The following is a 16,497-nucleotide window of genomic DNA, read 5'->3' on the forward strand; positions in this document are numbered from 1 at the left end:
AATATAGTGAAATTAGCCTCCTTTACCTATAAACATTTTCCTTCCTTTTAAATTGCTGTATAACAAGGTTAACATTTAACAGAAATGTAACTCTAATTTCTGTAAAAGTTGTTGAGTATATCATGATCGGGGGCATAATTCTAAGTCCAAGAAATCCGATTTCATTTATGAAACTGAATAGCTTTTTTTTTAGGAAAAAATGGCTGTTAGAATTTGATGGCAGCTCTTAATGTTTGTCAAACCCTGGATATAGTATTCAAACTGTAATTTCTTATAGCTGTGCTTTCTTTTCTTCTCAATCTTAGCTTTTTTGTGGTTGAAGATCATATTTTACATACGACCCAGGGCTTAGTAAATAGAGCCTACATCGATGAACTATGGGAAATGGCACTTTCAAAAACCATCGCAGCACTCCGTACCCACTCGGTATGTAAGAAGCCCAAGAGAAGTTCTTATTTCGAGCTTATTATCTATTTACTATTCATTGTTTTAGTGCTTTAATGTAATCATGTGTATCATATGAAATCACCCATTTGGAGCTATGTTCTTCAAAGACATATGGAAGTAGCCATTTCAAATTGCTGTTTTCTAACACTGAGCCCACTTTTGTGGATGCTCTTTGCAAAAGAAAACAGTAGCTAACATTTATTCATTGCTCACTATGGTCTCGAGCATTGTTATGTATACCTCGTATATATTTCATCCTCACGGTATCCCTATAAAGTAGGTATTATTATATTTACCTTATAGTCTAGGGAACTTAACTTTAGAGAGGTTAAGTAACCAGTCTACTATTACTCAGTAAATAGTGGAGCTTGGATTTAAACCCAGACATTATGACTTCAGAGCCCATGTTCTTAGCCACTACTGCATATTGTCTGCTATAACGCCTGTTGATACTGGTTTGGAGTTTATAGTTTACATTTTGAAAAAAATGTTTACAACATATCAGTAAGTTAACCTAATTATGAATTCCTCTGATTTATTGATATATTTTATCAGATTTGCATTTTGAAAAGATATTCTGGGTAAATTATGGATGAGTGGTGAGAATGGATGTGGGAAGAACAATTAATAGGGTAGTCTACTATTCTCTGCAAGAGATGATGACAGTCGGACCAAGGGATGATAGTAATTATGAAGAGATGTGGATGAATTAGAGAAACTTTTAGGAAATAAGATTAGTTGTACTTTCTGATCAGATATAAGAAATAAGGGTAAAAGAAGTGTCAAGGCAATGCCTAGGTTTATGCTTTCCTTACTTGGATGATGGTGTTGGTTTCGATGGTTTGGAGTAGGGCGTTCATGAGTTGCATTTGGATATGATTACTTTTAGATGCCTTTGTGCCATCCAAGTAGCAAAGCCTAGGAGATTTGTTATTATATAAGTTGAAACCGAAGAGGATATGCCATTATTGAATGTATTGCAAATATTTTTTGCCTTTTATTTTTGGTTATAGTTTGGAGTGGGGGTAGGGTAAGTTGTAGGAATGTGCCATTTACAAAAAACTCATTTGATAAGCTTTTAAAAAACTTTTTTTAGCTATTATAAAATTTGCAGTGAATATTTTTATAAAAATATCCCTGCACAATTGCTTACACTTAGGATAAATACTTAGATGTAAATTAGTGAGTTAAAAGATCTGTATATTTCTTAGGCTCTGGATGCATATTGCTAATTTGCTCTACAAAAATATAGAACCATTTAGCACTCTAAGTATCATCTGTTAGAATTTCTATTTTCTTATTTCTTTTACTACACAGAAGGTTGTCTGTAAAAAGAAAAATCATTCCCAGCCTAATATGTCAGAAATTAAATCTTATTTTAATGTTCTTTGGTTAGTACTGACATTGAAAATCTCTTCACATGTGTTTTAGTTATTTGTGCGTCTTCTTGGAATATCCTATTCATCAGCATTGCCTTATATTTTAATAGGCATTTTATATTTTATTATTTATTAGCAAAACATAGGTGTTAGCCTTTAATCTGAATGTTAATCTCTAGTCTGACATATAGGTTGTAAATATTTTTTCTTAGTTTCATGTGTCTCTAACTTTGTTTTGCTTTTCCATGGCTTTACAGAAGTTTAAAATTTTTTTGTGTAGTTAAATTTGTTGATGTATTTAACTTTATAATTTATATTTCTTATTCCAAAGAATATGTAATTATGTTTTTATATTTGATTTTAGTATTTCTATAGTTTCTTTTTTACATATAAATTACAAACATAAAAAGTTTATTTTAGTATAGGGTATGACGTTGGGCTCTGTATTTTAATTATTTTTAAAACAATTCATCAGTTGCAATAACATTCTTGTGATAATCTATTGTTTTATTCAGTTTGGATTGCCATCACAGAATACCATAGACTGGGTGGTTTAAACAACAAATTTATTTTCTCACAGTTCTAGAGGCTGGTAGGCTGAAGTCAGGGTACCAGCATGATTGGTTTCAAGTGAGGACTGTCTTCCTGGTTTGTAAATGGCTTCATTTTTGTCATGTCCTCACATGGCCTTTCCTCAGGTGTATTTTAGTGTCTCCTCATTCTTTTATAAGAACATCAATCCCATTAGATGATTACCTTATTACTCTTATTACCTCATTTGATCTTAATTAACTGTCTATCTCCAAATATAGCCACACTGGGGGTTAGGGTTTCATCATATGGATTTTTGGGGACACAATATTCAGTCCATAACATCTGTTCTTCCTCAACATATTTTGAAGGCCACCTTTATCTTGTAATAATATGTTATATAAATACTAAACTCTGTTTCTAGGCTCTATGACCCACCCCCCTTTTCTTTCTTCTCTGTATGTCTTGAGCCAATATAACATTGTTTTGATTGTTACATCTGATATAGTATGGTTTAATTTCTTATAGGATGTGTATATCCTCTGAAATCCTTTGAAAAATATGCTATTTATATTATTATTTTTCCAGATTAATTTGAGAATCACTTTGTCACATCCCTTCTACCTCTTATCCCCTGACACCAAAATTGAACTATAGTATACTATGTAGTAAATCTGTAAATTTAATTCGAGATAATTGACATATTTCAATATCTGGTATTTTTTTTTTAACCAGGAATATATGTATTTTTTTCACTTATTTCCTTTCATATCTTTTGGAAAAATATTTTATATGCTTCCCATCTAAGTTCTATTTTTGGTTCTTCATTTTTTGTTGTTTTTTTTTTCAGGTAATATTTTGAGGAAGATTTTTTTCCCCCCTAATCATATATATTAACTAGTATTGCTCTTATTCTATAGAAGTCCTTGATTTTGTTTATCTTATGTCTTCCATTTCATTGATTTTACCAGTTTCTTTTCTGGAATAAGCTGTTTTCTTTTTAGAAAACTTAGATTTCTTCTAAGCAATCTCTTTTATGTAAAGCAGTAGTTCTTAACTTTTTGTGTGTGACTGATACATTTGAGACTATGACAAATCTATAGGACACTCTAAAAAAACATTTGATGTGATTAGGGGCAGGACACTTTCCAAGTGTGATAATTAAAGTGTAAATGTATGGAGAAAATGAATCTTAACGAAGTTACTCCTTGTAGATTGACTGTATGTTTCTTTGAATTGAAGAATAAATGAAAATGCCTGCTCCACCTCCTCCAATAGTTCAGCATCAATCTGCAGAGGAAGAAAGTAGATTAGTGGTTGCATAGGGCTGGGAGTTAGGTAGGAAAAGTAAGAAGGTGGCTTAAAGGGCACAGGGTTTCTTTTTGAGGTGGAGAAAATATTCTAAAATTGATTGTGGTTATGTTTGTTTGTATCTGCGAATATACAAAAATACTAAAAAAATTAATTATGTACTTTAAATGGGTGACTTGTATGGTATGAGAATTGTATCTCAAGAGAACTATTAAAATATAACTTAGCATCACCCACATTTACTCACTGAACCATTTTATCCATTATGAGACAGAGTACTTGATGCTACAGATGCTAATTCTATTTCATGATACTGTTTATTGTGTTATATTACCCAGCAAGCAAAGCAAAATAAGAACAACCCAAACATCAAAACAAATTTCAGAAACAAACTCTGTATCTGAGTGATTATTTTATTTGTCAAAAATTCAAATATTTTTCAAACTTTCTATATCCCTATTTTAAACTACTCTTTACTTTTTCTGATTGAATTGATTATTTGTCATTTCATAAATTGGAAATATTTTGGAAGATAATATTTCAGATGTTAATGTGTGTAGTAGTCTCATGCTGATTTCAAAACAAAATGAACATCTTATACAATCCATCTCACTTAAAATTCAAATATCTTAAAAGAATAACATGCTAATACATCATATCAGGAATGGTTCAATGTTAGATCCGCTAATATAATTGCTAAAATGATTGTTAATAGTATGATAAACAGATCATTTAACAATAATGAAAAGATATTTTTAAGATTCAAAATTATGGAACAAAGTAATTCTGTGTGGCCAGAAAAACTCATGTTTTATAGATATTAAAAATTATACATTTTTGTTATTTGGTAGAGAAGAGTGTGCATTGTGATAATGGTTTTATACACACCCACATTCAAATCCATCCCCTGTCACACACATATTTTGTTTTTTTGAATCAAAGGTTATACTAAGCATATATGTCTTCCAGATCTCCTCACCAGATTCTTATTGAAATAATATGGGGGAAAAACAAACTAAAAAGAGAAACTCTGCAAAGTACTGTCAAAGGCTAGAAGTTTTGAAAAATTTTTTTGAACTTAGAAAACAGATGGAATTAGAATAATTATATTAAATGTAGTAGAAATAATTATATTAAATGTAGTAGGGGTGGTTATTGTCAAAGTAGGAGACATTGTTCCAAGTGGAATGTAGGAACACTCAAAATTCAGAGTCAACAAATATAATGATCAAGAATGGGCCTACTAAGAGAAATCATGAGGGAAACTATTTAGAGTTCTGCTTTCCAAAATCCTTAGCCAGCCAGCTGCTTACCCAGTTCCTTTGGCCAGCCTTGCCATCTACATAAAGACAGTAGCATGATCAGCGAAGTTCTGTAGTACAGCTTTTTGAAGAAAGTGATTCATCTGTTCCACCCATGTATAAAGAGCCTGTAGTCAGATTTTTGGGAAACCGACTTAAAACTGCAGAGGATGAAACCCATACCAGTTATTCATACTAATCAACCTAGTCCTTAATTCTAAAACATGAACAAACAGCCAAGAGTCTTAAAATATTTGAGGAAAACCTATTACACCAAATAGAAGACAACAATAAACAAAGAGAATAGCTAGCTATTCTTTGGCCAATACAAATAATTCATGGTCTAGGAGAAACATTTACAAAGTAGTAATCATTTCTCATTTTGGGAATATAGGAGGCTAGGTTATTCATACTAACCATTCAGCTGGAAATAACTAAAAATGCTACTTTATGTATGTGTATATATGTATTTATGTAATATAAGATGTTCTTTAAGTCTCAGAGCACTTAGTAAGGATATTAGGGAATTGCCAGGCCAAACCCAAAGGAAATTTGAGAGTCCAAACAGATAGGCAAAACACTTAAGCTGCCTTTGCCTTGAGGTCACTTGTTAGTCCAGACAATTTGAACTTAGATTTTGACAGCCTATTGGGCCTGCCCAAGATGGAGAGTCTAAAATGGTACCCTACCCACAGTAAGCTAGAAAGGACTATTCTTTTCAGGTTAATAGAAAAAGCAGTTAAAATTCTTCCCTCAAAGAAATCTCCCATGCCTAGGGAGTTGTATCCTCAGTTCCTATCTTACATAAACTCTCAGAGAATTGAAAAGAGGAAACATGAACGAACTCCTTTTATGAAGTATGTATAATCTTGATATTATGAAACCAGATGAGGATAGTATAAGAACTTATGAACTCATAAATATAGATCAGGCTCATTCATTAATATAGATCAGAAATCCTAAACAAAATACTAGAAAACCAAACCCAGCAATTTACAAACAACATTAACATATTGAATTTATAGTAACAGTGTAAACTTGTTTCAATATTATAGTCTGTTAATGTAATTTAATGCATTAATAGATTAAAAGACAAAAATTATAAAATTCAGTAGATAAAGAAAAGCATTTAATTAAACATACCATAAATTCATGGTAAAATCTCTCAGTAAATTAGAATCATAAGTGAATTTTATTAATCTGATAAAAGTCATCCTTAAAAACTTGTAACAAATATATTTAATTACCATTGCGCCTATTTTTTATTGTACTTGAAGTTGTATCTGTTTTGTAAAATAAATAAATAAACCTTTGAAAGGAGGAAATAAAACTAATTTTTGCACATGATATATGTTGGTACACTGAAAGTAAAAAGGAATTTATGGAAAATTACTACAATTAATAGAAGAGATTAGCAGGTTTCCTAGTACAAAATTATTATACAGAATCAATTCTCTTTATACTTATATCTTATACATATGTTAAAAGCCATAGACTATAAAACACAAAAAGTGAACTCTAATATAAACTATGGACTTTAGTTAACAATAATGTGTCACTGTTGGCTCATCAATTGTAGCAAATGTACCACGCTAATGTAAGACATTATAATAGGGGAAAGGGAGCTAGAGTATATTTGTATAGGGGTGTATGGGAACTCTTTGTACTTTCTGCCCAATTTATCTATAAATGCAAAATTGCTCTAACAAAGTCTATTAAGTTAAAACATACAAAGAAACAAAAAACTAAGGCAAGACATGGAAATTATCATAAAAGGCATGATATTATTTCCCTGAGTGGGGAAGAAAGCAGTTGTGATTAGTACCTCTGGGAACTTCTGGCATGTTGGTGCTGTTCAGTTTTGTTTGCCTGGTAAAATAGTACATATAGGTCTTATTTTTTTCTCTGTATATACTATAGTCACAATTTAAAAAATGTAGCAAGAAGGGAAAGGAAGGAAGCAAGCCAAAGAATGGTGGAAATCAAAGGTAAACATTGCTTTCATTGAAATTTATGATTACCATGGTTATTGATGAAATTTAATTTAAAAATTAAACAGATAAAACTGCATATCATTCTGTGATCAAGAAGATAAAGTCAAATATATATCCGAAAATATAGCACAAAGACACAGAGAGATAATAGGAAAGGGAAGTTAAGAAACACGGATAATTCATGGAGAGTTTTGGTTGTATCTAATAGAGATTAAGAAGAAAAGGACAGTCACAAAGGTAGCGACTTCAGTAATTAAAGAAATGAAAGAAGGAAAATTCTTTGTGAAGAAAGACTAGATTATTAAAGTTGAAAGGATGCATTTTGTATCAAGCTGGGTAAATAACAGCAGACAATTTTCTCACATCCGAAATTTTATATTTTAGTTTAAGGGCAAAAGAAAGGCATTTTTAAACGTATCAGGATTCAAAGTTTATGCTACACCTATCCTTTCTTATTGGTGTTCTACAAAAAAATTGAAAAAGAAATCCAAAATATAAGATGGGGTAGGATTAAATAAAATGTGTTAAAAAAAAAAAAAGAGAGTAAAACTCATAGATAAATCTAAATAACTGATTATTTATTTGAAAAGTTTAATGCTACTAAGAATCCCTACAAAGGAAAAGCTTAATGTTTAAAAGTTTTTAAAATATAAATTCCAGATTACTTCAAATAAACAGTGGACAGGAAGTATATAACATTAATAATCGCTATAAGATAATTTAAAAGTATTTAGCCAATGAAAAACATGAAAGGAAACAAAGCAAAGAGGAAATCATTGTAAATAGAAAACTTGAAATGGCTGGCTGATATAGGTCCAGATAGTCAGTAATCATGGGAAATGTCAAAGAGTTAGAAAGTTTTATAGTTTGGTTACTAAGAGATATTCATACATTAAGGTTACCTAAAAAGATTTAAAATAAAGAGAAGAAATAGCATAATTCTACAAGACAAATAGAATTGAAGTTGAAGACCATTAAATGAGAGAAGAAAGGAACATTTTATATTGATAATAGTTTTAACCCACCAAAAAGATAATAGCCTATTTACAGGGGACAGAGCAAGCACCAATATATATAAAGACAAAAAGTGTTAGTAATAAGAGAAACTGACAAACCATTGAGGAAGAATTTAACACACTTCTTTCAGGAACTGAGATATCAAATAGAGAGTAAGTAACCAAACTCTAAGAGAATTTGAATATCAAAATCACAGAACTTTTAAAATAGTGGCATATATATCCTTGTATCCTGCCCACAGAATCTTATCTTCCATGTCACTTCACTTTTCAAATATGTTATGATATTATAAGTGAACTTTATTTATAATTTGTATTTTCCTCTATATTTATGTTTATTTTCTCTTTTGTATTCCATGTATTGGTTAGTTTTGTTTTCTTTTTGTTATTTAATCAGACTTGCCAAAAATTTGTCTATTTTATTAATATTATTTTTAACTTGAGCTTTTGGTTTAATTGATCAAATCTTTCATGGCATCTTTGTCATTAATTTCTGCTTTTAATTTTATCAATTTGTTCTCTCATTTATGATTTATTTTGGCCTTTGTGGCCTAGCTTAATGAGTTTGTGCTTATTTTGTTTATTTTCCTTTTGTTTTTCTAAGGTTTACATAGAAGAAATAAATTTATTTTGAAAATGGCTTTAGCCACATTTCATAGGTTTTGAAGTATTTCATTGTTGTTTATTTAAAAATAATCTTCAGTGTCCATTTGATTTATTCTTTAACTGAAGAGTTATTTAGAAGTGTATTTTTAAATTGCCAAGTGTTAAAAATGTAGATCCTGGCTTACTAGAGTTTCTACTTAGCTCTTCCCTGGCCAAATCTGGTGTTACCTTAAACCAAGAAAGGGTTGGACCCTTTCTAGAGGATGTTCACCAGGTGAAGCATTAAACAAATAAATCAAAATTTAGTTTTATTTCTAATAATTAAGATGTTTTCCTAATTGTCTTATTTTCCCTTTAGTCTTACTGCTCTGATCCAAACCTCGTATTGGATTTGAAGAACCTCATTGTGCTTTTTGCTGATACACTTCAGGTTTGTGACTTTCATTTATACATACCTACCTAGATTAGTATTTCATCAGATCTAAATCTTTTCAATGTGGACCTAAGATTGAATAAGTACCTTTTAGTTTTTAGTTGTGTGTGTTTGGTTTTTTTTTTTTTTTTTTTTTTTTGCCTAGAGCTAGATTTTTTTTATCTCTTTATAGCATTTCTATATCATCACCTTGACTATTTATGTTCCCATAAATAGTTCCCATCCCCTTTTTTTTCTCCTTAGAGCAAATCAATTAATTGAACCAGCCATTACTTTAGTTTTTCAAAATGTCTTTAATTCAGATATACTGCCTGAGTGACTTTAGAGTTTCTTAACTGCCATCTTGAATAACTATTGACTTGAACCACATATTACATCAGTAGAACAGCATTGGAACAGTGGGTGAGGTTGGTAGCATTGTCAAATTCTTCGCCTACACCTTATGGTTGCTAAGCATGACAGGAGGAGTCGTAGAGAGAGCTTAGCTGACGTTGTATCCTGTATATATTTATTTAAATTTTCACCTTTTTTTTCTGACTGGCTTAAATATTTTGGTATGTGTCTTTTTAATTCTTGAGTACTAGATACTGGGTGAGAATGAAAGATTCTTAGCATGATTTCATTTAAATTGTTGACCAAAGAGCACAAATATTTTCAGTGCCTAATCACTTAAGTTGCTAAAAAAGGCAACCTTATATAATGAAGCTATTTTCTTATTTTGTTTCAGGTTTATGGTTTTCCTGTAAATCAACTTTTTGATATGCTGTTAGAAATCAGAGATCAATATAGTGAAACTCTGCTAAAGAAGTGGGCAAGTATTTTCAGGTAAGAAGTTATCTGTAGTCCTCTGTGTATGTGTGCACGCACACACTCATTTGCATGAACATGTTGTACAACATGTGTTTATGTATAAGTTTTTTCAGATGTAATGAGCAACATGTATACATGGCTTGTATTTTCGAGCTGTGATCCAAGTTATGATTGATTAATTCAAGTGAATTACAGTGATATCCCAAATAATGTTCCCCAGATATCCAATCTCATCGTGTTAGTATTTAGCATGTGGGAGTCCCCAAATCCCATTGTGGCTTTTTTTAAATTCCTTTGAATAAATGTCAAATACCTTGGTTTATACTATCCATTATCATCTTGTATTTTCTTATTCAATTTTTTGTTTTCTCTTTGAGAAACATGCCTAGTCTACGACTCATTCATATTTTAGTAACTTTTGAGCCCTTTTAAATAATTTAGTTTCTTTGAAACCTATTTCGAAGACTTCACTTATGTGATTCCTCATCTTCTCCACCCACAGAGAAGAGTCCTATTACAATCCAATATTTGAAGTATATTATTTAAATAATTAACGTAACATGGATACAACAATAAGAAAGTTATTCTGTTATATCTCCCACTTACAAATGTCTCCTTGGACTGTTTTCCTGGCATACACCCCATGTCATGAGTTTCTTCACCTTTTGAACCATTTTTCATTTATTTAAAGTGATCTTCCTGCTTACTTCAAGACCCCTTCCCTAGATCAGCTTACCCTGTTTTCAAATTTTTATAGCTTTAAGATCTTACATTGCCCCTTTAAGCTTACTCTTCACAATTTATGAACATATCTCTGATATTCACATAATGAAACTCATTTATATATTAATATAAACATTTGTATTTTTAAAAACCAGATTTATCTAATGATAGAATTGTATTTGATGGAGAATAATCTATATAGAAGCCTTGAAAATTAATAATATAATATAATCATGGTCTTAAGAGCGTCTGTTCTTCAGTAAATTTTTGTTTTGATTTTAGTAGTATCTCTGCTTTTATAGAACCCCAGTCTAGTTAAGGAGTCAGAACCTAATGGATGAAAAAAAAATTATCCTTAATATAGAGTAGTAGATGAAGTAAATGAATGTAATTTGTTATAGAAGTTACTTTTTCTCATCTGTCAATTTTGAAAGTTAGAAAAGAAGATCTAGTATAGGATTAAAGAACATATTCAGATATATATTATTTAAAAACATACAAAAAACCCAAATAAAACCTCTTTGCCTTTTCCAGAGCACACATTCTTTTATTGTTTACTTCTTAGTCGCCTTAAGGCTTCAACATGTTGCCTTAAACTTTTCTGTCTCATCTGTAAATCTCAAATGCTGTGAGATCATGTTTATAATTGCATTCCATTTGTTTCAGAATGTAGTTTTCTTTGTCTTCTTTTAAAGACATTCTTATCTGAAGCCAAATAGCTATATTCTAGAAGGAATAGACTTCTATTTTGGGTTGTGGAATATATACAACCATTGGTGTTCACTTGAAAATTTCTTGTGATCACTACAGTGATTAACCCTTCCTTCTTTCCTCCTTTCCTCCATCCCTTGTTCCCTCCTTTGCTTTCTTCCTTCATTTTCTTTATAGAAACATACTTGATTCTGACAACTACAGTCCTATACCAGTAACAAGTGAAGAGGTGTATAAAAAGGTGGTTGGACAATTCCCATTCCAAGATATAGAGCTGGAAAAGGTAAGGAATACTTTAAAATAAACTTCTGTGTTTAATTTGGCATCCTCTACAAGCTTTCAGTGTATCAGTCTTATAAAAGGCGTTACCTCTAACTCAGTGGGTTGGAACTCTAGAAGACCTTCAGAGGATGCTTTTTGAGCTTTGAACAGAAGTTCTCGTTTTGGGAATCAGTAGATGGCTTCGGGGTCCTATTTCCTCTGAAGTATTTGGGGGGATTGCTGGGAGTGTTTCAATTTGGTTTATGCTTCAAAATACTTAGTTTTATTATACTCTTAGGACTTTTTCTCCCCAAAACATACAGTAAAATTCACCTTGTGTGCTATATAATTCTGTTGGTTTTGACAATGCATTAAATCATGTGTGTACTACCACAATAATGACAGAACAATTCCATTATCTCTCCAATTCCTTCATGCTGCCCCCTTTTAATCAATACCTCCCCTCATCCCAGTCTTTGACAACCACTAATCTGGTTGCTATCCATCAACTTTTGCCTTTTCCAGAATGCCACATAAATGGAATTATACAGTATGCAACCTTTTGAGATTCGCTTCTTTCATTCAGCATATTGCTTTTGAGATTTATACAAGTTGTTGCATGTTATCAATAGATTTTTTTTTAACCGCTGAATACATACCACAATTTATCCCTTCATGTTTTGGAGGACATTTGAATTACTGTTTATTTAAATTTATATCTTATTGTTTTTAGTATCGGGAAACTTAGGGAAATACTTTCTTAAATTGAGGTCATTAAGCTGATAGTTCACAATGTGGAAGAAAATTCCTTTTGCATTTTAACTAATTTACAAATGTCTTCAATATATATTCATTCGTGACTTGGCTTTCATTAATTCTTGTATTTACAGCAACCATTTCCAAAAAAGTTTCCCTTTTCTGAATTTGTGCCAAAAGTTTACAACCAAATTAAGGAATTTATCTACGCTTGTCTAAAGTTTTCAGAAGACCTTCATCTAAGGTATAGTATGAAATAGTGGAAACGTAACAAATAGTGAGATTATGACTATATACATAAATATTCTGGAAAACTTTTGCTATTCCTTTCATCTCTGATTTTGAAAGTTTTAGTATTAGCCCTTCACAGCATGGCACTGCTATATTTATATAGTCATAATGAAAGGGAAAGTTGGAAACTTTTGAATAATTTGTTTTTGTTTGTATTACTTAGTTTATTCTCTACCATTTGCTTTACAGATTTACATTTCAACACTTTCTATTAGTGAGACTTCACTAGAAAAGAGCAGCATAACTTAACTAGTTTTTACATTCTACTTGATGAATAATAGCAGGTAAAATCCTTTGGAAATACCCTTCTTTCCAAATATTCTCTGGACTCGTTAAAGGATGTATCCATATCTCCTTTAATTTATCTTTAATTATTTAGCTTACATATTTTAAGCCTATTTATATACCAGATACATCATGCTTTTTGAGAATGTAGAAATAAAAGACACAGTTCTTTATTACCCTTAGCTTTGTCAGTATCTTCTGAGGATAATAGACATGAAAATAGTTAAAATATACCAAGGTGAGTGTTGTAATATACGTAGTATACTTTCAAAACACCTAGAAGAACACTTAGTTCATCTTAAAGGATTTGAGGGAGAATAGTCATGATGATTGGCTTTCTAAGGGAACCTCTTCCTCTGAATGAATGATAATATCACCATTCACCCAAATCAGAAACCTGAGTATCATTTTCAGCTCCTATTTTCTTTTAATAAGTCTTTTTCTTAAAAATAAAGTTTCAGACATTTGTCTAAATTCTTATAAACTTCACAAATATGTTGTTATATCTGTAAAACTCAAAATAGTACTTAACCTGTGGGATACTAGGAAGCATACTCCATTTTTTCAGAGGAGGAAGGTGGGGCAGAGAATTAAGCAACTTCATCATTGTCACACAGGGAGTAAATGTTCAAGCTGGATTCAAATCTGATATTATCAGCATCAATAAAACAATCGCTGCCATGTTTGGAGTTCTTATTCTTTGGCAGTCATTGTATTAGTATTTTACATATATTATCTCAGATAGTTGTCATAATATTTCTCTGAGATAAGCACTAATTACTTCCATTTAACAAATGAGGGCCGTGCTTATTTGTAAACGAGCTTCCTTAAATCTAATTGATGGCAAGATTATATTGATTCTTTTTTTCAGCTCTTTTTTTCTTTAAAGTCCTCTTAACATATTTGACTTGGACTGTTTAAGTAGTCTCCTAACTGTTTTTTTATCTCTACCTTTACTTTCCCAACCACCTATCTTTTCTTTCTCATTCTATTCTGTATGTCCCCTAGAATAATTTTTCTAAAAGCAAATCTTATCCTTTAATTTTATTCTCACCTTTTCAGGGATTCCTCATGGCTTACAAGACAAAGTTTACTCTCGCCTGACATATTTATTTACCTGCCTCCTTTCCCACCCTTGACCTAGTACCCCCATACCCATTCCAGATTCATATTCCAGGGTAATTTCCCTGTCACCTATGCTTCAGTCATACCAATGTAATTGCTGGTTTCTGATCATAACATGCTATTTTATACTTCTCTGGCTTTGCTCATGACTCTATTTGAAATCATTTTTCCCTGTTAGTGCTTTTGACTAGCTTCTATCCTTCAAGATAGTATTTAAACATCATGTGCTGAATGAAGCCTTTTTGACCACTTCTGTTTCCTTCGAGGTGATCTAGTGACTCCTTGGTGCTACTTGGGTATCCTATGAGTATTGTTATCCCAGTGCATCTTAGGTTTTGTTGTTCTACTTGTCTATGTGTTTCTGTGTGGGCTAGACTATAGGTTCCCTTGTTTATTTATTGGTTTATTCATTGTATGCTATGAGTAATCTATTATTTGTCAGATGGTGCTTGGTCATGAGGACAGTGAGATACTGAAAATATGGTCCTGGTCTTCAAGGAGTACCTAATCTAATTGAGGAACTGAACAATTGGTGATAAGTGCTATGATGGAGACATATAGGAACAATGTAGGAATTAACTCTTGAGACAAATTGAGGATGTTAGAAAAGACCTCTTGAAGAGTAGAAACATTTTATGTTTTGGTTAACACAATATCTTCTGCATCCAATTCAGTAAATTAAAAAGAAAAAAAAAAAAGAAAAGAATGAATGAGTGAAGGGATATATGGTATGCCAGGCAACTCCGAAAATAAGCATATTTTAAAATTGAGTAATTTGTTTGATAGTCATTCTTACTAAGTAAAAGATGAATTAATTTGTACAATTAATTTGTTCTTTCTTCTGAAAATGAGATTGATTTTATAGAAATGTTCTCTTAGATTGAGATTATATTTTTTTTATCCCCAGTACTCCCCCGCTCCCATGACCTAATATCAGAGAATGGTCTCTAGGGTACTGTTAGTAACATAACATACTGTATATAAATTATTATAAGAACATTGCATAGTGACTTTTTCTATCTTTTGGAGGAAAGGTAATACAGTAAAGGGATAATGTGAGCAAAATGTTCAGAAATCTTTTTCTTGCTTGAATATATTAAGTTTTTAACTAAAAACTTTCTTTGATATTTTTAGATTGACAATTTAAAATAAATATTCAGTTTGGGGGGATTTTCTGCCTTTCACCCTTGCCAATACCTTTATCTCTTGTATTTTTATTACCAGCCATCCTAACAAGTGTGAAGTAATATTTCATTCTGGTTTCAATTTGCATTTATCTGATAATTAGTAATGCTGAACACCTTCTCATATACCCATTGAATATTTGCATGTCTACTCTGAAAAAATGCCTATTCAGGTCCTTTGCCCATTATTTAGTTGGGTTATTTATTTTTATTTTTTGCTATTGAGTTGTGTGAGTTTCTTATATAAATTTTTATATTAAACCCCTTATCAGATATCTGGTTTGCAAATATTTTCTCCCATTCCATAGGTTGCTTTTTCATTTTGTTGACTGTTCTACAAAGCTTTTTAGTTGCATGTTGTCTCACTTGTTTATTTACTCTTTTGTTGCCTGTGTATTTGGTGTCATATCCCAGAAATCGTTGCCAAGACCAATGTCAAGAAGCTTTTTCGTATGTTTTCTTCTAGGACTTTTATGGTTTCAAATCTTATATTAAAGTCTTTATTCTATTTCAAGTTAATTTTTGTGTATGGCGAAAGATAAAGATCCAGTTTTGTTCTTTGGCATGTAAATATCCAGTTTTCCCAGCACCATTTATTAAACAGATTATCCTTTCTACATTATGTGTTCTTTGTACCCTTGTCTAAAATTAGTTGACTATATATACTTGGGTTTTCTATTTTTCTTTGGTCTGTGTGACTATTTTTATGACAATATCATACTATCTTGATTACCATAGCTTTGTGATATCGTTGAAATCAGAAAGTGTGAGGCTTTCAGCTTTGTTCTTTTTTCCAATAATTGCTTTGGCTATTCAGGTCTTTTGTGATTCTATAGAAATTTTAAGACTTTTTTCTATTTCTATGAAAAATGCCATTTGAATTTTGATAGAGGTTGCAGTGAATCTGTACTTCATTTGGGTGGTATGGACATTTTAACAATATTAATTCTTCTGACCCATGAACACAGGATATATTTTCATTTATTTGTGTCTTCAATTTTTCATCAATGCCTTACAGTTTTTAGTGTACAAATCTTTCACTTCCTTGATCAAATTTATTCCTAAATATTGTTTCCTTTTTGATACTATTGTAAATGGAATTGTTTACCTAATTTCTTTTTCAAATAGTTCATTGTTAGTGTATAGAAACACAGATTTTTGTATATTGATTTTGTATTCTGCAACTTTACCGAATTCATTCATTAGTTCTAACAGTTTTTGGTGGAGTCTTTAGGGTTTTCTCTATATAAGATCATGTCATCTGCAAATGGTTATAGTTTAACTACTTTCTTTCTGAATCAGATACCTTTTATTTATTTGCCTTGCCTTAATT

General features: G+C 31.2%; 1 protein-coding gene across 1 annotated transcript in view; it reads left to right on the forward strand.

Moving 5' to 3' along the window:
- EXOC6B (exocyst complex component 6B) overlaps window positions 1–16,497 on the forward strand; it is a 519,851-nt gene that overhangs the window by 255,754 nt on the left and 247,600 nt on the right. The window contains exons 11-15 of the mRNA XM_015587609.2: window positions 306–426; window positions 8,944–9,015; window positions 9,746–9,843; window positions 11,440–11,545; window positions 12,414–12,523. Coding sequence (XP_015443095.1) covers window positions 306–426; window positions 8,944–9,015; window positions 9,746–9,843; window positions 11,440–11,545; window positions 12,414–12,523 — 507 coding nt within the window. The remainder of the gene's footprint in view (window positions 1–305; window positions 427–8,943; window positions 9,016–9,745; window positions 9,844–11,439; window positions 11,546–12,413; window positions 12,524–16,497) is intronic.

This window comes from Pteropus alecto, unplaced genomic scaffold (genome assembly GCF_000325575.1).
Source record: "Pteropus alecto unplaced genomic scaffold, ASM32557v1 scaffold131, whole genome shotgun sequence".
NCBI lineage: Eukaryota > Metazoa > Chordata > Mammalia > Chiroptera > Pteropodidae > Pteropus > Pteropus alecto.